Genomic DNA, 26,550 nt, shown 5'->3' with positions numbered 1-26,550 from the left:
TGGCTGTGGCATAGGCCAGCAGCAACAGCTACAATTCAATCCCTAGCCTGGACACTTCCACATGCTGCACCTGCAGTCCTTAAAAAAAAAAAAAAAAAAAAAATGGTATTTGGAATTCCCGTTGCGGCTCATTGGAAACAAACCCAACTAGTATTCATGAGGATGCAGGTTCAAAACCTGACCTTGCTCAGTGGTTAAGGATCTGGCATTGCCATGAGGCTATGGTTTAGGTCACAGACAAGGCTTGGATCCAGCATTGCTGTGGCTGTGGTGTAGGCTGGTAGCTGCAGCTCTGATTTGACCCCTAGGCTGGGAACTTCCCTATGCCCTGCATGCAGCCCTAAAAAGACAAAAAAAAAAAAAAAAAAAAAAAAAAAAGGTAATCGACAGCAGCATCCAATAGGCAGTGCTAATCCTGAAGTTTTACTGAACGGAAGTAAGGTAGTATTATTATAGCCAGACCAATGAGTGATGCTTCTTTAAGGCCCTCCAGAGCCTGCCTTGGAAATATATGTAGAGTACATGAACTTTCTTTATCTCCCCTCCTAAACCCCTAATCCAAACCACTGCCATGTGGCATCTGAATTACTGCACTGGTTGATGGACTGGTCTTCCCATCTCTATCTTGATTCTTCATTTCTACCTGCAACTTTGCAGCCAGAATAATTTTCTTAAAATGTTAATTTGATCTTTTCACTTCACTAGTTAAATACTTAATGAGTTCCTATTTTTCTTAAGGTTAAAAGAAACTCTAATTTAGAAATAAGGTGCCCATATAATCTACCATTAAACTTGGGTACTCTGGATAGTCAGGACATTATTAATCATTTGCTCAACAGGGCTGTCCGGGCCACCCCAGATGTATGGTCACCCTGCCTGTGAGATATTACATGAATTAGCTCCCTTGAAATGCTCCAGCCTTCACTAAGAGCCATTATTTCACCCAGCTTTCTTTCGATTCCTATGATATGATGAGCTTTTTCCCACCTCAGAGCTTTGACGTATACCTGTCTGTTTAGAAAACTCTGTCTCCAAATATTTGTCCAACATTTATGTTTTAAGTCATGCTATAAATATATTCCTCAAAGAATATATTTGATCCTTGATCCTTCAAATAAAAACCACCTTTACCTACCCCCATTATGTCCTTGGATAACATCTAAAACTTTTCTTTCACATTGCAGCACTATTCACAATAGCTAAGACATGGAAACATCCCAAATGTCCATCGACAGAGGACTGGATTAAGAAGATGTGGTATACATACACAATGGAATACTACTAAGCCATAAAAAAGAACTAAATAATGCCATTTGCAGCAACACAGATGGAACTAGAGACTTTCATCCTGAGTGAAGTAAGTCATAAAGACAAAGACAAATACCATATGATATTACTTACATATGGAATCTAATATACGGCACAAATGAAACTTTCCATAGAAAAGAAAATCACGGACTTGGAGAATAGACTTGTGGTTGCCAAGGGGAAGGGGGAGGGAGTGGGAGGGAATTGGGAGCTTGGGGTTAATGGATGCAAACTATTGCTTTTGGAATGGATTAACAATGGGATCCTGCCATGTAGCACTGGGAACTCTGTCTAGTCACTTATGATGGAGCCTGATAATGAGAGAAAAAAGAATGTATACATGTATGTGTAACTGGGCCACCATGCTGTACAGCAGAAAAATGACAGAACACTGTAAACCAGCTATAATGGAAAAAAATAATCATTATAAGAAAATAAATGTTTCACATATTTACTACAATGTGTAGTTTTCCACTTGTTTAATTTCTGTCTCTACCATTTTACCATAATGACAGTTCCTTGTGTTCAGTATAACTAGCACCTGGCATAGGAGCTGGCTTAGAGAGAAGCTAGATAAATATTTAATAAATGAATGAGAAAATGAGTATTTTTAAAAAGAGAATTATAGAATAAGTATCATCACAGAAAGTATTTCAGAAAACTATTTTCACAAAAAACACACTACAAAGTAAGACGGGGATGTCAATCTTTCCATATTTAAAGGGCAAAGGTACTCTATTTGGAATGGCATAAAACAAGGACCAAAAATCTACTAACAATTCTGCCAATAAAGTGACTGTTTGTAAACTACCCCTTGTGTGACAACTCTGGCACCTGGGACCATTGATATTAATAGAATTTACCTCCAGTTGTACTTATTTGCTAAAAGGGAATATCAGATTTTGATTTTTTAATTATGAATTATGTGTATTGCCTGACATTCTGTAAAGATAATGTATCTATAAAACTTACAATGTTTTAGAGATTCTATCTGAATAAACATCTTGGCACAGAGAGAACTACAACCAGTTAGCAGAAATAGATTTCAATGTTTTAGAGTGAAAATGAGCCAATTTTGGACTTTAGTTTCTTAGATCAAAAAGAGGATTCGAAATTTTAGTATGATTTAAGTTGTTCTGGGACTTTAAATCTTTAGCAAAATCCACTGTACCAATCAATACCAGGAATTAAGAGCATGATAAGCCCAAGCTTATATTCTGAGTCTCTGTTAAGTTCACATTTTTACTTGGCCTTCAGATTTCCTAAGAACACTCCCCCAAAATAACAAGTAATTTTCAATGGCATTTTTACCCTATGGTTTCATTTTACAACAACTGTATACAACCAAAACATTTAAACATGTTTTACACATATTTCATATTTTAGAAACATCTACTAATTAGGGGAAAAGGAGCAATAGATACAAAGTATGATGTTGCTATTGTCTTTTTTTTTCAAGAATGTTGTAAGATTTGAGTATATGTTAACACTTTCCCTCCGAAGATACAAATACTGATTGTGTAACAATTATTAAGTTGCTTCCTGACCACTTTGGACAGAAAACCTCCTACTAGTAGTGTGCTTGTTGATAAAGTGGTGGCTAATTTTAAGATGTCTTTCTCTGTCTCCAAATGACCTTTTAGAAACCTAACAAAGAAACTGTTGATTTTTTTTAGCTCATTTCCACTCAAAATAAACCACTACTTCTTGTGGTTTATTAACTTAGACATTCATTTGTGTCCCAGGAGCTCTTTCCAAAATAAGGATAAAAAATTATCCTTATAATAAATCAAAATGCTGACACATTACTTTGAGACTTGGCAAAGAAAAAGGAAAAACACATACAAGTGCTCACAGCCTAATAAACATACTCAGGGAAATTCATGATGTTTATGCACCTCCTTAACCTCCTATAATTTAACCTGCACACTCCTAAGCATTTAGAGTATGAAAAATGGAGGTGAAGAATTCATTATCTTGTACATGTAAACCCTTTGGAAAATCTTTCCCCCCCAACAACGTTCTTTCAAAAAACATAAAGAATAAGAAAATAATATTTGTAAAAATTAAGAATATTTACTTCCTTTTCTTAATATAACCTCTTTTCCAGAAAACAAACAATCAGCATCTTACTATGAAATTCTTTTTGAGGAGGAAAAAGAACTACAGAGCATGTTTCCTACTGATCAGAGGCTCAAGCTTTTATTAAAGAAAAATGAATCATATATCCTTCTAAGTTTTTTTACATTACAAAGCCACCTCCACATCAAAAACTAATCTAAATATGGTAAAAGATGATAAGCAAACATATTAGGTGGTGATCATTCCAGAAGGTCAAATTTCATCATCTGCTACTGGTCAAGTCAGTGACAAAGAGCCAAAGCTAAATCCCTAAAAGATGCAAATATTTCTGACATGCTCAGTACAAATCTCTTAGAAAAGTAGTAATGGCATATAGACTGGGACAGATATTCCTTTAGTAAAAAAAAAAAATGCCATATGCAAGACATCAGAAATATTAAACTTTGGGAATTGTACTTTCAAAGCAGAAAATTCTCTTCAATTCATTCCTGCACCTGAACTTAAAATTTTCTCTTGAACCAAAGAGTCTTTATTGTAAAGCTTATACTTAAAGACTTTGAGGTCAGACATTTCCAGCACATTATGAATTTGGGGATTTAACAGCTGGAACTTGGGACTAGAGGAAATAGTGGATATCAGTTTAATGGGTACAAAGCTTAAAACCAACAAAGGACAGGAAATTCAGAGCAGACGATCAAACTACCTATGACCTGCTTCACTAAGTGTTTTAGGATCTTCTAACATAAAAGCTATTACAGACTTTAATACTACAAAAAAGACATAATGATCATTTCATTTCCCTGATTTTTTGTTAAGCAGTAAATTCAGTTTAATTCTATAACTAACTTGAATTTTATTTCCTATTTCAAAGAATTGTTGGAACTATCAGCTCCACAGGTCTACATTACATATTAGTTCATGGTTAATACTTCTTCCAATAAACCAACACATATTTTCTCCTTGGACGTAATAAAGTTGATTATATAAAATTGAACCTTATTAAATTTAAATTGCTGTTACTCATTGGCATCTTTTAATTGCACCAATATATTTATTATATATAACTCTTAGTATAGTGTTTGACACACAATAAAGACTCTATAAATATCAAAGCTATTATTAGCCTTTATAATCATCATTGTTCTCATTATTATGAAGAGTATAAACAGTCATTTGGTACATAATTTATATTATTGGGATATATTTAATTAGTTTTCTCTGTTTCAGACATCTGTGTATAAATTATAGTCAGATAATTTATTTGATAGCTCATTTCCACATTATAAAATATCTAGATATGTAAAATACTGCTAGAGTATTAAGCATTTTTTCACATTTATATAAAAATCACTTTTCAACTGTTTGCTTTAATAATCCTCAACTAACCAATTCTTTAAGCACTAAGATTCTATATTATCATGACCATGCCTGGAAACCTACTTTTATCTTAGGGCTGACATAGTAAGCCTCAAACCTAATTCTGAAAATCAGTAGGATCTGACAGTCCCAGAGTTCTAACTTGGATCTAAAGAAAAATTATACCTCTCTAGGAGGAGATATGCATTATAAAATTCTGGATTATAAAAAAGAAATCTTCCCTAGGTGAAAGCTTGGATAAGAAGAAAAACAAAAAATTTTTCTTTGATCATTCTTATCTGTTGGAAAAGAATTATGCCTCTGAAAAAATAACACCCACACATTCAGTAAAGTGAAAAGGTTTGCAACACAGTGTATCTAGGCCAAAAGCATTTATTTAGGGATCATATTCATCTTTGTGACACCATCACAAAGAATTTAAGACTGGCTCTCCAAAAAAAAAAAAAAAAAAAAAGAGTAACATTAAAAACTGAGCATGCCAAGATGATAAAATGTGATAATGTCAAAAGAAACATCAAATTACTTCTTCAAGGGAAAACTAGGTAAAATAGGAAGAGAATAATTGCTTTGTGACAGATATGTTCAAAAGAAACTTGGGAAAGCTTTTTTCATCCATTCAGTTCATACTCACTACACACCTCACCTATGCCAAGCACAGCGTTTTAAGTGTAACGCTGGATTTGCTTTACCCTTGTAGACTTGTATGTATTCATTCATCCATTAAACAACTGAATACCCACTGCCTGCCAGGTAGTATGAGGTGTCAAAGGTGAAGGAAAAGGTAAGATTTCTGTGTTCACCACAGTGTGAACTGGTGCTTCACAAAAAAGGACATCAAAATGGCTAATCAATACATAAACTGGTGTAACTTCACTAGATATCAAGGGATTGTGCATGTACCACTTCACTAGAGGGATTCAATTTAAAAGACACCTGACACCAAGTCCTTCCAAGAATGTGGAGTAACTGCAGCTCTGAGCTGCTGGTAAGAATGAAAACTGCTATAACCATTTTAACCAATCTTTTTGGCAGCAGTTACTAAAACTGAACACATATATCCTCTGACTCTGTGATGTACAAATGTACTCCTGGAGTGTGTTTGTGTGCATGTTAGTGTGCATATGTGCATCCCGACTCTGTACCACACAAATGTATGGGAGAGGGGGTGGTGTGTGTGTCAGAAACGTAGGCACGTATTCACTGAAAGAGGTACACAAGAATGCTCTGAGCGAGTTAAAGTAATAACCCAGAATTAGCAATTCCACTAATGAAACATTGATAACTAAATGGTGGTGTAGCTAAGAGATGGTAAATAGTTATGAGAATGAACAAATGGCAGTTTGATGCAACTGAATCAGTGCATTTCACCAATGTAATGTTAAATAAAAGAAGCAATACTCTGAAGAAGGTCCGCTGTATGATTCTATCTTTTAAAAATCCACAACCAGGCAGACTTGGAGGAAGGCAGTGCTGGAACAGAGGACTAGAGGAGATTCCTGGAGCGCTGGTGATGATCTGTTCCTTGATCTGAAGCTGGCTACACGTGGACGACTTCACTTTCTGATCTTACATTGCACCAGACCCTTACCATTTGTGACTCTTCTGTAACAAATTTACTTAAAATCTAGCACCAAGCACCATTCTGGATCTAAGGTGAGCACATTGTAAGAAAGTGAAGACAAGGGGCAACATTAAGATAAGTGTGATGAACCAAGTCATGAGGTTGCCACTACCTTCTGGCAGTTTTCTATTGTGTTTGCCACAGGCCCTCATTACCTCACACATGGACACTGTGGTACTCACCCACTAGTCTTTCTGATCAAGTACCTTCATTTTTTAACCTAGTCACACATCCCAGTGAAATCTGTTTTTTGATTAATCTTGTAACCATGGCTTTGTCATCCCCCTGCTCAAAAGTGATTACAGATTCCTCACTGCCTTCACTACAAAACTTAACTCCTTAGCCAAATATACAATGCCTTCCACTAATTTCACCAAAATCTGAATTCAAGTGACTTATGCATTATTACCTTGAATCACAGACATAACTCTTCATTATTACTGTGTCAAGTTACGGTTAAGGGCACAAACCCAAGAATTCTTTTTCTGTGACCTCGGAAATTTACTTGATATCTCTGAGCCACAGTTTTCTCATCTGCAAAATGGGGATAATACCAGTACCTCATAAGAGTTTTTGTGGGGATGAAATGAGTTAATACCTGTACAGCACCTAATACATACAGTCATCAGTTATGTGTTGACTATTATTTATTCACTATGTTAATCAGCTAAAAGGGCTGCCAAGGAAGATACAGTCAAAACCCGCCTTGTCATTCGGCTCATGGCATCCTTCCCAAAGATGGAAAGCCCTTGCTCCATCCTCTCTTCCCTCCTAATCTCCATTATTTCCTTTAAACTACCATTTCATTCTTACGGCTTCAGGTCGCCATAATACCAGGGAGGTCTTTTTACAAGTTCCTCTATGCCAGTCATTCATCATGTGTTCTTATTCCATTTTCATGTCTTAATTATAAGGTATTTGAAGTAAGTACAATTACTAATTGGTCTTTTTTACCTCCAGCAACAAAAGCCTACTGTCATTCAAGTATATTTAATTATTTAGCAAATCATGTGTGTAATACATTTAACTGTAAAAATGATTATCTTTTTGAATCAGCTTTACTGAATTACAATTGAAAATGAAATTGTAAGATATTTAAAGTGTACACTGGAATGATTTGACATACATAAAAATTGTGAAATCATTCCCACCATCTAGTTAATTAACATATCATCACTTTATTTATTTACTTATAACACTTAAGTTCTACACTCTTAACAAATTTCCATTATCTAACATAGTGTTTTCAACTGTAGTCACATCATGTTTTTTGTTACATCCTCAGACCTCATTTATCTTAGAGATGAAATTTTGTATCTTTTTATCAACCTCTTCCTATTACCCTACCCCAAAATCAATATACAAAAGTCAGTTGCATTTCTACACATAATGAACTCTCAGAAAGAGAAATTAAGAAAACAATTCCACTTACAACTACATCAAAAAGAATAAAATACCTGGGAATAAATTTAACTGAACAGATAGAAGACAAATTACAGAAACACTGATGAAAGAAACTGAAGAAGACACAAATAAATGGAAAGACATTCTATGTTTATAGCTTTGAAGAATTACCACTGTTAAAATATCTACCCATACTACCCAAAATAATCCACGGATTCAGTGCAATTCCTATCAAAAGTCCAAAGGCATTTTTCACAGAAATAGAAAAATTAATCCTAAAATTTGTAATGGAACCATTAAAGACCTATAAATAGCCAAAGAAATATTGAGTAAGAAAAACAAGGCTAGAGGCATCACACTTCCTGGTTACAAACTGTACTACAAAGCTACAGTAATCAAAATGGTATGGTATTAGCATAAAAACAAATGCAGAGATTAATGGAATAGAATAGACAGATCAGGAATAAAGCCATACAAACAGAGTCAATTTATTTGCAACAAAAGAGCCAAGAATATAAAGTGGGGAAAGGAGCATCTTTTCAATAAATGGTGTTGAGATAAACAGACAGCCACAAACAAGAGAATGAAACTGGAACCTTATCATATACCACTCAGAAAAATAAGCTCAGAATGAATTAGATGAAATAAAACCACAAAAATCCTCAAGAAAAACACAGGGAGTAAACTCCTTGATACAAGTTTTGAGAATCAATTTTCTGGATTTGATACAAAAAGCAAAGTCAACAAAAGGCAAAATAAACAGAGAAACTACTTGAACTAAAAAGCTTCTGCATAGCAAAGGAAACCATCAACAAAATGAAAAGACAACCTAGAGAATGGAAAAAATATTTAAAAACCATGTATGTGTGTGTATATATACTGTGTGTGTGTGTGTGCCAGTCATTCATCATGTGTTCTGACTCCATTTTCATGCCATTTGTGGCAACATGGATGAAACTCAAGGGCATTTATTCTAAGTGAAACAGGCCAGAGAATGACAAATACTGCATGGTGTTGCTGACATTTGGAATATTTTTTAAAAAGTCACCCATAGAAACAGAGTAGAAAACCAGTCATCTTTTATATGACTAACATATTTTTGCTAACTAATGATTTCTATATATGATTTCATAAAGAAAATTTTTTTCCTTTTACTTCAATGTATTGAGTAAAACATCGAATTACCTAATTTTACCTTAAAATTTTAAAATTATATATATTTTCCAACTATTCAGTGCTAAATTTTATCTTAATCAATACTATAAAATATAATCATTTCCCTATAAAATGAGCAGCATAGTCAATGGCGCATTTAATCTAATGAGTTAGAGATTTATTCCTACACCTTTTACAGCAATATAAAATTGTTCAAAATATTTTAAACATAATGAATAATGTCTATTCTTTGGGGCACTTTTTATTTGAATTACCTCTGAGATGTTGACTATTAAAGGAGCGCTAAGCTTCTTAAGGACACTGTTAACTGCTTTAAAAAGAGGAGGAAGGCGATTAAAGGAATTGTCCATACAGCCGTTGGACCGTGATGTGGCCACAATAATTCATAGGTTAAGAGGATCAAGTACCAAATCCACCCAACATGCCAGCTACTGTTTTTCTTTTTTCTGATGCTTTCTCAAAGCAGTGGGAAGAATGAAATTTTAGACAAAAAATGAAGAAATATGTATAAAATTTCTGTAAATGCATTAAAATCTACTAGGAATACAAAAGCACGTATTTTACAATAGGCAACTTTCTTAAACTTGCCTTTAAAGGTTCCAAGCAACAAGCTTAGTGAGTTGTTCCTTAAGCTTCCTCAGAACAGCTCACAGCTGGGGCTACTGTTAATTATTCTAAGCAGCTCTCATCAGTAGAACTTCAAAAGGGTCCCCCAGCCACTTCCCAGTGCTCTAGGAGGCTTCTACGTCTGTCTTTTCACCAAACCATTTACAAGGTTTGGAAACACTGAAAACATCTTTCATCTTTTCAGTTCCTCTGTAGTTAATCACATTTTTGTTCAATTCATGTTCAGTCCAGAGCCATTTTCTGCAAATCTGCTTTGCAGGCAAGCACGTGAATTCAGTAAGCTTTACCAGTGTTCCTCAAGTTCAATGGCAAAAGATCTGAAGGTGAACATACATGTCTTCTGATCCAATCCAAGTGTTTACATAAACAGGATTTGAAACACTGTTGCAGATTTGAGTTCTTTCTTATTTACAGGCTAGAAGAAACAGTCTAGGGAAATACAATTGCTTCAATCCATCTTCACTAGATCTTAGAGCTTTTAAAATTTAAGAAACAGTAAATCTTTCAACTTCTGATTGACATTGTGAGAAAGATGCAAAGACAAGGAACACGAGGTAAGAGGGGTGGCCTTCAGGAACTCCCCGCCTGACACCTGAAAAATCCTTTGATCTGGATCATAACCCCTAAAATTTTGAGCTCAAGGTATATCCATCCATTTATCCCATTATTCAAAGAAAATAACAAAGACCTCTGGTTTGCCAGGCTCGATGCTGGGTGCAGGAAGGATGCCAGAACTATTAACTTCAACAAAATTCTACACCACTTTTCAAAAACCCATGCACTTGTTCAGGGAGAACACCAAATAACAAATAAATAGCAAAGCTTATGAAAACTGCTATGAAAGTGAGAGGTATAAAAATCTACTGACAACAGAGATAAGAAAACAGGAGTTCCCATTGTGGCGCAGCAGAAATGAACCCGACTAGGAACCATGAGGTTTCAGATTCGATCCCTGGCCTCGCTCAATGGGTTAAGGATCCGGCATTGTCGTGAGCTGTGGTGTAGGTCTCAGATGAGGCTTGGATCTGATGTTGCTGTGGCTGTGGCTGTGGTGTAGGCCAGCAGCTGTAGACCCTTAACCTGAGAACCTCCATATGCGGTGGGTGCAGCCCTAAAAAGACAAAAAAAGGAAACAAAGAAAGAAGATAATTCACCTTGGTGAACTGTGAAGGGAGTGGAGGATTGCTGAGGATACTCGGACCCTTACCAGCAGAAGAAAAGATGTGGGGTTGGGGGGTGGGGGGAGGCCAGAACACCAGGTAGGAAGGAAAGAAGGAATAAAGACATAGAGTCCTGAAGATAAGAAAGGGAAGGAGGTTCATGTGACCACAGTAGAGGATCTAAAAAGGAAAACTAATTTAAAAAAAAAAAGAGAGTAAAAGTTTTGAAGATCCATTTTTGCTTCACCAATAAATGAGATATTTATCCAACTGGCAATAGAATGATGATGAAGGACCTAAAACAAAGGAGCAAAAACACAACAACCCTGAGAGTAGCAGGCAAGTTGAACTGCAAGTGGTAGAGACTGGCCAAAGTTTACTCCAGAAGCTACTGTGCTGGTCAAGGCGAAAATGATACATGCTTGAGACTCATGAAGCCATTATCTCTGGGTTAAGTTCAGACACCCTGAGGACGGTAAATGTCTGTCATTCAAATACCTATTAGTATAAGTGGATTTAAAGGCATTCCTTCCAAAAGACAAATACTGCAAAGAAATAAGAGCATGAAAAGGAAGATGTCAGACTCCTAGGATTACTGAAGGAAAAAAAGGAAGGCAAAAGACAGTAAGACATGGCCCACTTTGAAATTTTCACCTAAAATCAATTCTGGATCTCTTTTGAACACATCAAAGCCCAATGATGTCACAGGGAGGTCCCAGTTCAAGATGTCAGCGGAGGAAGATACTGAACTCACATCCTCCCACAGAACCTGCCGCTGTACATGGAACAACTTCCGCTGAACAAAACCTAAAAACTGGTGAAGTGACCCCTTCACCTGAGGATCATGAGAAGGAAACCATATACTGAAGCAGGGAGGTCAGGCTGAGACACAACCTCCTATAAGCCCTACCCCAGCGCAGCAACACTCCATTAGGAGGGGACCCAAAACCCAGAGTTTCTCCCTGAGGAGTGAAGGGTTAGGACCCCACCCTGGACACCCCAACTCTTCAGACCAGAACTTGAAAGACAAGCTCCCAAAACATCTGGCTTTCGAGACCAAAAGGCTTATGCCCATGAGAACTGCAGGGCTATGGCAAACTGATAAAAGGCTCTTCAAGGGCTCTTGTGCAGACTCACCTGCCTCAGCACCCAGGGTAGGAGGAGCCCTTTAGAGATGCCCAGATTCTTCTTTTTGGTCTTTTTAGGGCTGCACCCATGGCACATGGAAGTTCCCAGGCGAGGGGTCAAATCGGAGCTGCAGCTGCTGGCCTACACCACAGCCACGGCAATGCCAGATCTGAGCTGTGTCCTCAACCTGCCATGTTGCTGCTGCAGTCTGCAGCAACGCTGGATCCTTTAAACCACTGAACAAGGCCAGGGATCAAACCCATATCCTCACAGACACTAGTTAGGTTCTTAACCCACTAAGCCACAAGGGGAACTCCCAAAAGTATATTTTAAACAAAATGATTTCTTAATAATGGAAACTCAGCAGGGTGGTAAAATATAATTAACTGGATAGAAGATCTGAGGGACTAGCTATTGTTACCCTCATAGTTATGGCCAAAACCTGGCAATAAGAAAACATGAGACCCCCAGTTCAACTTCAAAACCAAGACCTAAGTTCAAAGCCTGCACCTTTTCCTGAAACCACATTGCTGTGCCACATCCACAGATGCTACTCTTTTACTAACCCCATGTCATGATGTCCCATTTGAATCTGACTACTCCTAAGAGAATAGGAAAACTAGAATAAAACCCCTCGTGTCATTCCACTAAGATGGTGATATCCATTTGCCTTCATAACAATTGGAAGAGTAGCTTCACATGAAGGCCTGCTTTGTCTTGTATAGACAGAAAACAGGACCTCTACATCATAAGATACCTGAAGAGTAGAGAATGGGTCTATTGCTCTTTACAGCCATAATGCAGGTATGCCACATGACGCATTAGTAATTAGTAAAATACTTGCTGAACGACTGCATTAAACCCTAAGTGCAAAGTTTTCTCCCATAGTCGTTTTTGCATCTGAGGTCCATGGAAGTATATGAGACGGACAAGTTAAAATTCCCTACATTTACTCATTCAAACTGTGGTGCCTATGGAAATGGGGGTCACCGAAAGCCGGAGAGTGATCTGGATCCTCCAAGAAAGGAAAATAAAACTCCCCTTCCCTTCCCACATGGTCTCTCTGCTTTGGAGAACAAATAACTTGCATAAACTGAATGAGATACATCAAGCTTACAGTAGTGGGTTCAAAGAACCTGCCCTGTACCTGATGCTTTGTGTCCACAGTAACAATGAAGGGCATAGAACTGAGGCACAGCTGGCTTGCTCAAGGACACACGAGTTTTAAAAGTCAGGATAGGAATTCCAGCCAGATCCTTTGATTTCAGAATTCATGTTCTTACTGTGCCGGAGAGCTTCCCAAGATACATTGAAATGTACAAGTATATAGTAATAGTAACAATGAATTACAAATATGCTCATGACTACAAATCTCATTACAACGTAATTCTTGCACTTGTGAAATAAAATTCATGTTTTCTGACGAGACAAGAAAAATTTAAACGTAAAAATTCTTCTCTGCAGTTTGTCCCCCCCCACCTTGTTGTGCACTGAGTATCTGCATTACGCACTGACCAAACTTCCCCCGTCCCCCTGGGCAGGAATACCCACTGGACTATAAAGAGTAACATTCTCTCAGCATCAACACAATTCCTTAATGAAAACATTCCTTTATTGATCTTGTAAGAATCTCATGACCCACCAGGATGATGGTTAAATCTGAATTAGGTAAACTGTTAATAATATGTCATTTAATGTACAGTCCTCTGTCCCAAAAAAACTTATATAACTGTGCCTTGATTCCTAACCAATGCAACAGTTCTCAGAGCTTTCTGAGATGCTCTTCCTGGGTTATAAACCTTACATTTGGTTCTAATGACATGTTTTAATTCTTTCTTAGATCGACTGATTAATTTTTTTTGTTTGTTTGTTTTTGTCTGTTTGTGTTTTTAGGGCCCCACCCATGGCACATGGAGGTACCTAGGCTAGGAAGCTGTAGCTGCTGGTCTACACCACAGCCACCGCAATGCAGGATCAGAGCCGCGTCTGTGACCTACACCACAGTTCACGACAACACCAGATCCTTAACCCACTCAGCGAGGCCAGGGGTCGAACCCAAAACCTCCCGGTTCCTAGTCGGATTCGCTGCCGCTGTGCCACAAATGGGAATTCTAGATCGACTGATTAATTTTTCATCAACACACTAAGAGGCTTGCTTTTAGTTCTTTCCTAATTCTTTCAATCAGTCAATGTTATTTAAACAATTAAATAACACTTTACAAATGTAGGAGGATGATAATATTAATGAATTCAGTGATGTGTTTGAATTAAATAGCAATTCGTCAAAAATTTGAATCGCCCACCAGATTTACAAGGGACCGACAAAACCTGTAAATGCTTCCTATGCATGTGCAAATTAGCAATGCTGCTTTATGAGACGGTAAGTTGCACTGTCCATCAGGCACATACAGAGCTACTACACTGAAGATCTGATTCAAGAGCATTCCTGAATGTTGAGCTCTGATCTGCATTTACATTTCCCACGTTAAGAACTACAACTAAACTACACAGAGCCTTAGGCAAATAAACCTGATAACTACCAAAGATTTACACGTTAGCGGAAGAAAAAGTAGTGACAGGGAATGCAGAATATCTAACATTACAGAACTAAAAGAAAGTGTAGCTGGTAGTCTGGAAGAGTTAAGAAATCCTCGTAGAGACATTATATTTGCAAAGTTCTTTCTGCTAGTACCAAGTGCGGCACTTTCTAGAAAGTGCTACATTGACATTATTCAATGTGGGTGCTGTTTCTAAAGTAAATGGAAATGGCTTGAGCACTGCGTTTAGTTCCAAACTATTCTCAAAGACTTCACAGCACTCTACCCTGACTCCCTGGCCTCCAGAACCTAAGAGAAGGGTGGACTTTCCCGTCAGGAGGCAGTGGCTAGGAGCTGGGGGGAGAGGGAGAAGACCGTGTGAACAAAGAGCCATGAATAACTATCCCCCTTCTTATTCTTTTTCTCACTCAGGGGTTATAGTTGTGGTGCCTGCTATCAGCATCGCAGAAACAAAAAGAGGAACAGTTGCTGACACAGCAATGAACTTTGACTCTCAACTCTCCCCACTGCCCCCTTGGGCATCCTAACATGAAGATAACTGCGGTAATGGCACTGCCCTCCTAGAACTGTGCCAAAGCCTCTGATAGTATCAAGCATCTTCTATGGTTCCTTTGAGTCTTGAAAGGGTGAAAAACAGTATGTGCAAAAGATGCTTTTATTTGGATGTACACTCTGGTCAATGCCTAGTCTCTGTGAACCTTTGTGACTTTTCAAAATGTCTTTAACAATATCTTCTGCCTGTTCAGTCTCCGATGTCGTAACGCAAATTCACAACTGATGTCTCTTCTGAATCTACACACATACATATTTTTAACAAATGTGGATGTGTAAACATCCAGAAACTGCTAAACATAGTTGCTCATAAAGACAGGCTCCAAAAACAAATTTGTCTGACATTATGTGAAAAATATGACATGGATTTACCTTATGACTGTGATTTTTTTTTTCTTTCATAATTTTTGAATATAGCTTCAGGGGAAGGCAAAATACTAAAAAACAATACTTTTGGACTTTTTGGCTTTGGTTAATTTTTAGCAAAATTGTTATGACTAATATTTTTGTAAGAATTAGTATAATCTCTCCAATTATCAGTAACACCAAACCTTTAACAGGTGTGATTTTTCCATTAAATGAATGAATTAAGAAAATGTATAAGAGCAACTCATAAACCTGTTGTGATGTGCGCTTTAAGCAATTAACTAGACAAAATATTTTTAGTATAACTTGACTGTAAGTAAAAAATAAACTGTCCAACAGTTTCTGTTTTTTATTTCAGTCACATGTGAATGAATTCAAAGCACTCGGGAATGTGCCAGACTGTGGGAGTTAAGTCATATGGGTAGTTCATAACATATGAAATATTTGTGTGTGTTTTTTTTTTTTTTTCCTTTATAGGGTCACCCCCGCAGCATATGGAAGTTCCCAGAGTTCCCAGGTTAGGGGTCGAATCAGAGCTACAGCTGCGGGCCTATGCCACAACCACAGCAACATGAGGTCCGAGCCGCATCTGCAGCCTACGCCACAACTCAGGGCCACACCAGATCCCCAACCCACTGAGCGAAGCCAGAGCCAGATATCGAACTCACATCCTCATGGATATTAGTTGGATTCACTTCTGCTTAGCCACATGGGAACTCCCCAAACCAGTAAACTTTTAACAAAAATACTCTATCACAATATAAGAGAAAAATCCTTCTTCCTTCTCTTTCATGCAACATTAGTGAAGCATACATAACATTGTCACTTACCTGGAATAAATTATTAACTCCCTAGTGCATGTTTCTATTGTGAGTATACGTCAGTGTGTGTGCCCAACTGAGTATATGGATCCAGTTCCTTCAGCCCTTCCAACAGTAGCATATGCAAGCATTTGTTTTCCATTTAACTGGAAAAATCAAAATGCTTAGAGATAAGCAGGAAGTAATAAGAACAATTTTTTGCTTAAATTCTCATGCCCTTTATATTATATTGCACAAATGTGAGTATAAACATTCTAACTTTAGAAACTGCAGCATGTAAATGTTTCCACCAGTCAAAGTGTCAAGACAAACTAGATAGCATCAGTGAAAGGAGTTCTATACTTTCTTGGCTACAAAACTGGAAAGAAAATATCTTGATACAAGAGACCTCTTCAGAAAAAAACCCCACAGTTTTTCAGCCGAAGTTACCCCCTCTTTCTTCCCCAACGTGTCTAATCAGCTATTTCCAAATGTTAGGAGTCAACAACAAACAATAGGCTCTTTTTTGATCTTTACTATCATCTTAGGTCAAATTATTCCAAATTCAACTTTTTTAATGCACAAGTGATGAATGAACATCTAAAACTTTATTCACTGTTTAGTCAAGAAAAACTGTCTCCCTCCAGATAGTTTATATAGACATTCAGAAAGCTAGTACTAGTGATTATATGATCTAACAAAAAGCAGAATTTCTTCCAAAAGAATAGTGGAATCAAGTAAACCTTCCAATATCTATTTTGGCCTTCACTAATACATTGGAAATAGCACCACTGACAAAAGTAACCTAATTTTCAGTTGTGCCAAATAACACTATTTCAACCAGTTAAAATTTCAAAAGCACTGAACCAAAATTCTATTATCACAGCTCAAATCTCACTACCTTATAAGTATTTAATTTACTTTGTCAACCCTAAATACAAACAATAAGGCTACAATGTACATTAAAGAAAATGAAGAGTTCCCACCAGGTTTTAGCAATTGGGGAAAAAAAAAGCTGCCTTTTTTTTTTCAGGTAAAAAAGACATGAAAAAGATAACCATATTAAACTTAGAAATGGTAAAAAGGCATTGTATAAGTAATTCCAAACACCAAATATAACATGTTAATCACGAGTTTAAAGATAATATTTCCTCATCAAAAATGTTCTTCAGCAGAGATTTATCATCCTTTTTGGGGATGTTATTAACAAAAACAATCCCTTAAAAATCACATAATTATCTTTATAACTTATGGGGGTTGGCAATGTACTAAAATAGAGATATTCATTAACACATTTGGAAATCTGGTAATTCATTCTTCTATCCCAGCATCTACTACTTAAAATAGGACAGATAAATACTCTAGTTAAATATACACTCCACAAAATACCACATCAAGATAACTCAATCGTTTGGAAATTTAAAATATCCAAATATTTCTTCCATGAGTCCTATCTGTGTTGTATAATTCTCTTACCTCAATGATTTTGTCATGAATCTCCAGGCCATCTGCTCTATCAGCAGGTCCATTTTGCGAAATTTTTGAAACATAAATTCCTTCCATTGATGTTTCTTCTTGATTATTCTATAAAAAATACAAACAATGGCAGTAAGAAAGATGTAAACAAAACTTGAAGTTAGATAAAAAACAATTAATAGATGGAACACTGCCAATCCTTCTTAAACACTGAACTCTCTTTCTCAGCTGAAGATCTGGTACTGAATTTTAACTAAATACCAAATAGTCATTAATCAAGATGGCAGCTTTAATGAACAAGTATGGCATCTTGGCAAGATTATCTACTTACCTCATATCTTTGAATATACATAAAAGCTATGGGGAAAGGGAATGCACAAGGTCATGTCTATGGGCTTCTAAGTATTATTTATAAAACATCTCACTTCCAAAGAGACATAGCAATTAAAAGGAGTTACAAGTTAAAGAAAACAAAAAGGGTATCCAACCCCACTACATAACTGGTTTGAGATGTGGTCATTGTTTTAAAAATACAACTTAGCCTCATGACATGACAGATTTGGAAAACATAGCTCTGACTGTAAATATTCACAGGGGAGACAGGGAGCTTACTCAAGTGGAAAATCCCAAAAGATCAACTCCAAATTGCTGGAGAACCCACTCAGGGCTAATCATTACACAGTTCCAGGTGCAATGAGCCTAATGATTAGTTAAACCTCAAACATACAGCCAGTATCATACAAATAGGACATCTTAGCAAGTCACAGGAAGCCAATTATATGGCAAAACTTATTATTTAAGGAAAATGCCCAACATCCTATAATAATTTACAATTTTAAATGTCATTTTACTTCGTGGCAGGTTAAATAAAATTATTTCTCCTCAATTAACCTCCTTTAACATGAATTTTAAGAGGCTCTTAAAAATGTCCAATGTCACCTAAATGTCAAACACCTAACTAGCATGTATAAAAATATTCCTTAGGGGAAAAGAAAACAAAAAATGATATGCTAAAAAGACTTCTGTCTTACAATAAATGAGGACTGTTCTAGAAACAGAAGCTCAGCTGTCATTAGTTGCTAGGCTTTTGAAATGCCAAACACAAAGAGGAAATATGTCATTGCCATCCTAGCCTGAACATAGCATATGGCCAACAACTCTCAGACAGTTTCCATGGACAACATCTGCAATGTAGGATGCAAAAACTTTCATGGCAGCTTATTGGGAAACTGAAAGAATACATTTTTTGGGTTTTTTTTTTGTTTTTTGTTTTTTTTTAAACTTCACCATCTTTTCTAGGTAGCGGAAAGAGTAAGTTGATATAGTTATTTGAATGATATGAAAACTCTGCACGTACAGTATTCAGTATAAGCTTATTAACTCATGCATTTTGAAAACAATTGCCATCAATGTAGAAAATATTATTCATTCAACGAAATAAAAGATTTGATTTGGGGAGCCAAAATATGCCAAAGGAACTAACTTTTTAAAACATGGTATTTCCTGTGTAATAGTGAAAACAATTATCCCTTATTTCAACTTATTTTAACTCTCCATTCTTTCAACCAACATATATTATAAATTGTCTAGTCTATGTTAGTATCTGAAAACTTAACAATTTGACATAGTAAATAGGAAGTATAAGAAAGCAATATAGCTGTGTAATATTATCAAATGGAAATTGCCTATACATTATTATGAAACAGTTTAAGAAATTTGCCAACAGGACTATACACTGTAGATGAAAATGTGAAATGTACTCTTTTTTTAAGTAGCAGAGTATGTTAGCTATTTTTTTTTCATTTTTCTCAAAAAATTCTCAGTATGCTCTGGAATATTTTCACTGGAATATTTATATTAAGGAATCTGGCATTTGATGACAAGTACTATTTCAAAGATTAAACCACCTGTTTTTTGTGATTTTTTTTTTTTTTTACTCAAAATCCACAAATGAAAGCTAAGTCTTCTACTATTTTCTAAACAAAGAGTGAGTTATGGATTAACAAGGGGGGTTACCTGATTTGGTCGACCGCCTATAATATTGAATCCCAAAGTGTCATTTTCTCTTTCTAACACAATAGTGAATGGCTTATGTTCTCCATCCTAGAAGAAAAGGGATAAAATAGGTAAAAAATATAAAAGAAAAAACAAACACTATAATAAAAGTATTTTTAACTGCAAGTAAATTAAGATTTTTTTTTAAAAAAAGAGAAAACCTTAAAATCTTTAAATTAAGGCTGGTTGAGTTTGGAGAAGGTTAATTTCTTCCTAAAATTACTTTGAAAGTGTATATTTGAAGGAGCAACCATGCATGTGAGAAAAATAACTATTTTCAAAAATGGCTAAATACCTTTGCATTTTTAAACATGCAGCTTTTATCCTGATGTAGCATCTGATTCTGGATCCACCGTAATTTAAAACAGATTTCTGATTTAACAGTGCAGGTATCCTTATTTCCCCCCTCCACTATATTAGAGTAAAATAAAATGTTAAAGAATCTCAGAATTACTATATGTCAAAATTTCACTTTGGAACATCTTAAGAGATATAAAGAACAGAGAGCTATTTATACATTTCTTTCCACAGTAGTATTCAGATTGCTATTGTAATACAGATTCTTGTTGGTCACGGTAATCTAATTTTTAAATGGTATTTTTATTTGGTTTTGCATCATTTCTGCATAATCTAAACAAGAGAGGGTATGTGCTGGCTAAAGTAGTATGTATTGCTTTCCTGAAGGTCAAATAATAGTTAAAAAAAATAGGAATTACATCTAAAATCTGCTTGCTAAGGAAGACTGATTTAAACACAAGATGAAATGGTGCCACATCACGTGAGTTACATTCATAGTTAGGAATATTAACTATCCGAGGAAATGACATATTTGGTAATTCAAAATGATAAAATCCCATAAACATCATCACCACTGCCACCATCATCACCACCTTTTCCCAAGAGCTTTTCCCAGGCAGTGCACACAGCAGCCCCTACTGGTAGAGGGAAAACATTTCTGAGCAACACAGCCTTTTGGTAATTAGTCTGCAGGTCCTGGGGAGTTTCTCTTCCCTTGTCAGAATCACCTGACTTGTTGCATGGACTTCTCTGCATTACAATCTAGCCTTGCTCCTTTGCACCAACTACTGTTTCCCCAAGGCCTTGAAACCTGAATTGGTATTACAGACCATATTTCTGTATTTTTCTCTGGTCTTCCCAGTTTATAAATTTACCTGGATAGAAATACGATAAAAATTATAGATAGCATCCAGTCTTTTAATAAGTATGTGCTTCCATTTATCAGAGTCGGAAAGGCTCAGCCCTCACTCTTCAATTATCCTTTTTAGGTTCAAGGAGAGATGCTTCTAAACTCAGTTCGAGGCGGTGGAAAGCAGTCCCAAATAGGCATGTCCTGGGTTGCTCCTCCCCAAGAGACTAGGGATTGAAAACAGCTCCTTGAACGGAGTGTAACTTCTGCTAAAGCCCTGCTCACCAAGGCAGCGGCCAACAATGTCAAACACTGAGCAGAAGTCCTCCGCAAGAGAAGAAACAGCTTTATAAACAAGTCTCTTCTCATGAGCTGCCGCAAAGAGGAGTGTTTATTCCTCGGAAAGCGGGCAGTTCTGGAACACAGTTCAGGGCCAGCAGCCGGGACAAGGAAGGGAAACACCAGGTTGCTCCCAGGGCTGGTCTGAGCGCAGATGGATGTGAGCTCTCAGACTTGGTTCCCCCAAGTCTCACCCTCGGGCACTCGCATGTCACCCTTAACGAAATCCCGAAGCAGGGAAAGATTATTTAGGGAAGGTCAGAGTGATGAAAAGAATCCTGCAGGACTAAGAAATCCCCTCTCTTAATTTTGCAACTCCAAGTCATCCTGTTTTGCCATATGCCTCAGACTCCCTGTGCTGAGGAGAAGGTGGCTGATACGGGCAGTCTGGCAGGGAAACTAAGTCATTAAGAACCAAGGGTGTTGGAGAGAGTGACAGAGCCACGGGGATGCTGCAGAGGGGAGGCAGGGTCGGAGAGGTCCTCGATTCCTGGCTTTCCTTCTCGGATTGGCTTCAGGCACAGGCCAAAGGTACAAAAAACAGGCAGAAAGGGTAGGGCAGGAGAGTTAAAGATGGGGAACAAGGGTCTGGGTGGGAAAAATGAGTTTTCCTCATTCTTCCTTCGCGGCCCTAAAGTTGGAATTGAAGCTGTTTAACGCTTTTCCAATCCTCATAGAAGTGGAACCGGGACGAGCCTTCCTAAGTGCACTACTAATACATTCGGAAGATAACAGGATAGGATGATCAGGGCGGTGGATGCGTCCTACCGCAGAAGGGAGGATGTCACCTTGCAAAGGAATCCTGAAGTGCCAGAAAGAACCATCTCCCTTTCCACCCCATCATTCCCCAGGTGCCAGATCCCTCTGCGCTTACCCGGCCGTGGCCGCCGCCCAAGTCTCTGGCGAAGTTGCGGACGTGAGCCATGTACTGGGTGAATTTCTCCTGGTACCTGCGGGCCGTGAGCTGCACCTCGCCCTGCAACGCCCAGAGCTGCACTAGCAGCGCCTTCTCGCGCCGCCTCCAGGCCAGGACCCGAGACCCAGGCCCCCGCCCGCTCCCGCCGCGGATGCCGGGCGGCCCCCTGCGGGCGCCCCCGCCCCCGCCCCGGCGGACCCCGGGCGCCGAGCCGCAGCTCCCCCTCGCGGGTACGTTCCCGCCACCCAGGCAGCGGGGTTCCGAGATGCAGCCCCGGCGGCGGCGGCGGCGGCGGTGGCCAGGGCCGAAGTCGCAGCGCTCGACGTGCGCAGCCAGCTCGCGGAGCCTGACCGAGCGGCCGCAGCCCCGGGCGCGGTAGTCGCACTGGATGCGAAGCTTCTGGACGAGGCTGCGCAGAGGCAGCACTCGGTACAGTTCACCCGGAGCCAGGGGCTGGCACTGCAGCGGGCACCGGCGCCACCGCGCAGCCCAGGGCCGCAGGCAGCGGGCGCAGAAGACGTGCCCGCATGGCGTGCACAGGGGCTCCTCCAGCACCTGGCCGCACAGCCTGCACTGGAAATCCGGGTCCACCGCTTCGATGAAACGCTCCAGGGCAAAGCCCATGGCAGGGATAGGGGGCGGGAAAGGGGGAGCAAATGCCGAGTCCACTTTCTCTGAGACCGGTATCTCCCCTGCGCTACCCCTCGGACTGCGCTCCCGCTGCGGCCGAGGCTCGTGGTGGGGGAGGAGAAAAGGGTGAGGGGTTGCGATCTCAGAGTTTGTTTGGCTCGAAGTTTTCTGGCTCCGGCTAAGTCCCCTGACTGCCGTATTGACACGAATAGACGCCACCTCCAGTGGTACCCTTCCTCTCCTACCCCCTGGCCACGCTCTTGCTGCTCTGCAATTTGTATTCTTTCAAATTTTGTCCGTGGAGAGCTGAAGCCAGTTTACCAGGACTCTTAGGAAAGCTGTGTTCTCATTTGTCTCTACATCGAACTTTAAGCAGTCCTTGGGCAAAGCTGGTAATGGGCACAGCTCGGGTGTTGAGAACTCCACCAGAATTCCACCAGAATGGAAGCTTCCTCTAGGAGAGCAGGGTCTTTGTCCGATTTTCCGCTGAATCTTAATCGCCCTGCATTCAGTCCTTCTTCAGCAAATGTGTTTGAAATCACTTCTGTCCTTTCAAATCAGCTAACTACCAAATGACTGCGACCGCAGGAGCTCAATATGAGGTGTCGACAGAGCCAGGCTACTCAAATCACGATCCAGAAATCAGGTGAGTGTAATGGAAGCGGGATGATGACTGTCTGCAAAGACCAGGAAAAGGCCAGGTGCTCTGCTTAGAACACCTCCCCCAGAGGGAGAACTTGAACCGCCGTTCAAGGTCTCCTACCGCGTGAGGACGCTAAGACTCAGGTTACCCGGCAGTCGACTCCAGGTTCAGTTGCCACACCATCCATCTACTTCCACAGGCATTTTACCATTGGGAATGGGAATGGGATCATTTGGGCACCTGTAAAAGAGAATTAAAGGGAAGGATTATGAAAGAAAGCTGTGAAATAACAAATGAAATCTTGAACCGCTTCCTTCTGTTTACCTCGTATACATAGTTTAGATCCAAACTGCCCTTTTCTCCAGTTTGACTCTTAAAAGTGTGCAGCATTCAGGCCTAACTGAACATATGTAGTAAGGGGACCCTCCAAGCCCTCCGGCCTCAGCTTCCTTCACCATCTTCTGAACCTTAGGAATACAAAGCAGCCCTATCACCTAGATACACATCGCTTCCTGCCATGTTCTTGAAGCTACTTCCACATGGTCATTGATTTTTTCCCTGTTTCTAAAAGAGCATGTAATTTTGTATAGTGCTAAAATGCATCAGCTCAAACACATGTAAGAGGCTCCAGACTATGTCCTTTAAATCCTTGTTGCTAAGCTGAAGAATTAGGAAAGGCTAATAATAAAGGCTAATAAGAACCATCTGAGTCTTTTTTCAGTTTGAAAGAGATTTTATCAGAGTAGCTCAATAGTGAGGATCTGGGGTGGCTTGCCAGACATTTGATATGCTTTTAAACTTGCTTCAAATGAAGATGCTATATTTCACATTTAGACATGTAGGTATATGATAAAGTAACATTTGCCACAATGCTCTAAATTTTCACCTCCCCTCTGGCCAAGTAAAGAAACAATAAGTTCCTGAATAAGAAATCATTTAACATTAATGGCGCGAACGTATTCTTGTGAATTGGTTATAGAATTTATTCAGATAATTATGGGCCAGAAGCATCTATTCCATCTTTTTTAAGCTATTGAAAAAGCTATGACTTAGAGCTATGACTTTATAGGCATGACTGTGACTTTTATAGGGCTTGACATTTATGATTTCACAATAAAAACAGTGGCAGTAAGAACATTTTTTTAATAGAGGAAAGAGATGGAATCTAAAAATGTTCTAGTGAGGTGTTAGGGAAATTATACTTGAAGTTACTTGGAAAAATAAATTGAAACAATGGTTGTAAGATGTCCTTGGTCCACCCATGCAATTCTTGTAGCAAAAGTCAGGAACGTGAGCAGATTCTTGTATGAGTAATTCCATGATATATAACATTTTGATCATTAAAGAGAAGACGGAAGTCAAAAACCTTGTCCACAGAGAATAACAAGTTAAAAAAACGAAAGCATGTAAAGTACAGCCAAGTAATGAAGGAGGCCAAGAGGGAACTTAGGAAAATCTTTTTAATTTTGAGAAAATGAGCACTTCCAAAACAGTTAAGTACCAGGAGAAAAACATTACAAGAGTTGAACCCTAAGGGAATGGACACACAAGTGAACCCCACAGACTCTACCCATCTGAAAATGTTGCAGCATAATAAATCTGTAACGTCAGTTGAGCCAAATGAAATGAAAGTGAGACCTCAGATTTCACTTCCCAGACTGTAAAACATTATTCTATATATAAGGAAAGTTGTGATATCTAGGAAAAGCTTGGCTGAGCTAGAAACATGGAGGCTAATTAGATTGATCAGCTGACATAAGCAAAGCCCTTGGAATAAGTTTAAAATATGCACAAATAATTCAGCAGAACAGATCCAGTAATATTTAAACGTCTTTGGGCAAATGAGACAAATTAGTGCCTTGTATCGTTAGCTTGGGCATATCCTTATGTTTTCACTGATCACAATTTTCTTTTGAGAATGCCTGACTAGGAGATGGGATTCAGATGGCAGAATAGGAGGACTGGAGCTCAACTTCTTTCCTAAAAACAACAAAACTTACGACCAAATGCTGAGCAATTTTCAACCAAATGGACCGGACACTTTCAAAAAGACATTCTACACTGGAAGACAAAGAGGAGGCCACATCAAGAGGTAGGAGGGGCCATTACGTGATATAAGCAACCTCATACCTCCCCAGTGGGAAGCCCCACAGACTGGAAAGTAACTGGTTCACAGAGACTCACCTACAGGAGTGAGAGTTCTGAGCCCCACATCAAACCCCCCACACGTGGGGATCTGGCACTGGGAGCAAGAGCCCCTGGAGCATCTGGCATTGAAGGCCAGTGGGGCTTGTGTGCAGGAGCTCCACGGGACTGGGGAAGCGGAGACCCCATTCTTGGAAGGCGCACACAGGCTTTCCCCTGCACTGGGTCCCAGGGCAAAGCAGGGTCTCGGTGGGAATCTGGGTTCGACGTGCCTGCAGTTCTTGGAGGACCTCCTGGGAAAGCAGGAGTGAATGTGGCTTGTTGTGGGGAAAGGACATTGGAAGCAAAGCTCTCAGGAGTCTTCATCAGCCTGTGGTTTCCTGGAGGGGGCCATTTTGGGAAAATCTGGCCCCGCCCATGAGCGCTGAGAAGCCCCAGGGCAAACAGCAATCCGGTGGGATCACAGCCCCTCCCTGCAGTAACAGGCTCCCTAAAGACCCCCCAGGCACACAGCCGCCTCTAATCCCATCCAGAGACAAAGCCCCACCCACCAGAGGGATGGGAATCAGCTGCACCTACCAGTGGGCAGGCATCAGTCCCTCCCAGCAAGAAGCCTACAGCAACCCCCTACCAACTCCAACCACAACGGGGGCAGACGCCAAAAGTAAGAGAGGCTACAACTCTATTATCTGTAAAAAGGTCACCACACCAAAAACCTATAAAAATGAAAAGACAGAAAACTATAACTCAGATGAGGGAGAAAGGAAAGAATGCCTGACTAGTGAAGTTTGCAGGCTATATAGCAGCATTGGGGGAAAAGCTGAAAGGTAAGCCACTGTCTTCCTTCTTATCCAGCTGTTCTACTGGTTGTGGCCAAGACCAGGCCTGTCCCCTTTCTCATAAGCTTTAATTCAGAGTGAACTTGAGAATACATCAACTTAGAGATAAGGGAAAGAAAATAAATATACTTAGTTCATCTCTAAGGACCCTGCTTTGACTCAAAATATCTTTATAATATCTTCATATCTTTACATTATAAT

At 39.1% G+C, this 26,550-nt stretch overlaps 1 protein-coding gene across 1 annotated transcript in view; it reads right to left on the bottom strand.

Moving 5' to 3' along the window:
• The window catches only part of PDZRN4 (PDZ domain containing ring finger 4), a 366,514-nt gene extending 343,667 nt beyond the window's left edge, over positions 1-22,847 (bottom strand). Inside the window, exons 1-3 of the mRNA XM_003481711.4 lie at positions 22,051-22,847; positions 19,652-19,738; positions 17,636-17,743 (exon numbers count right to left, since the gene is read on the bottom strand). Coding sequence (XP_003481759.2) covers positions 17,636-17,743; positions 19,652-19,738; positions 22,051-22,716 — 861 coding nt within the window. The 5' untranslated portion in view covers positions 22,717-22,847. The remainder of the gene's footprint in view (positions 1-17,635; positions 17,744-19,651; positions 19,739-22,050) is intronic.

The sequence above is a fragment of the Sus scrofa genome, chromosome 5 (assembly GCF_000003025.6).
Source record: "Sus scrofa isolate TJ Tabasco breed Duroc chromosome 5, Sscrofa11.1, whole genome shotgun sequence".
NCBI lineage: Eukaryota > Metazoa > Chordata > Mammalia > Artiodactyla > Suidae > Sus > Sus scrofa.
The sequence above is the reverse complement of the archived record's forward strand: the minus strand, read 5'-3'. Positions and strand labels throughout refer to the sequence as shown.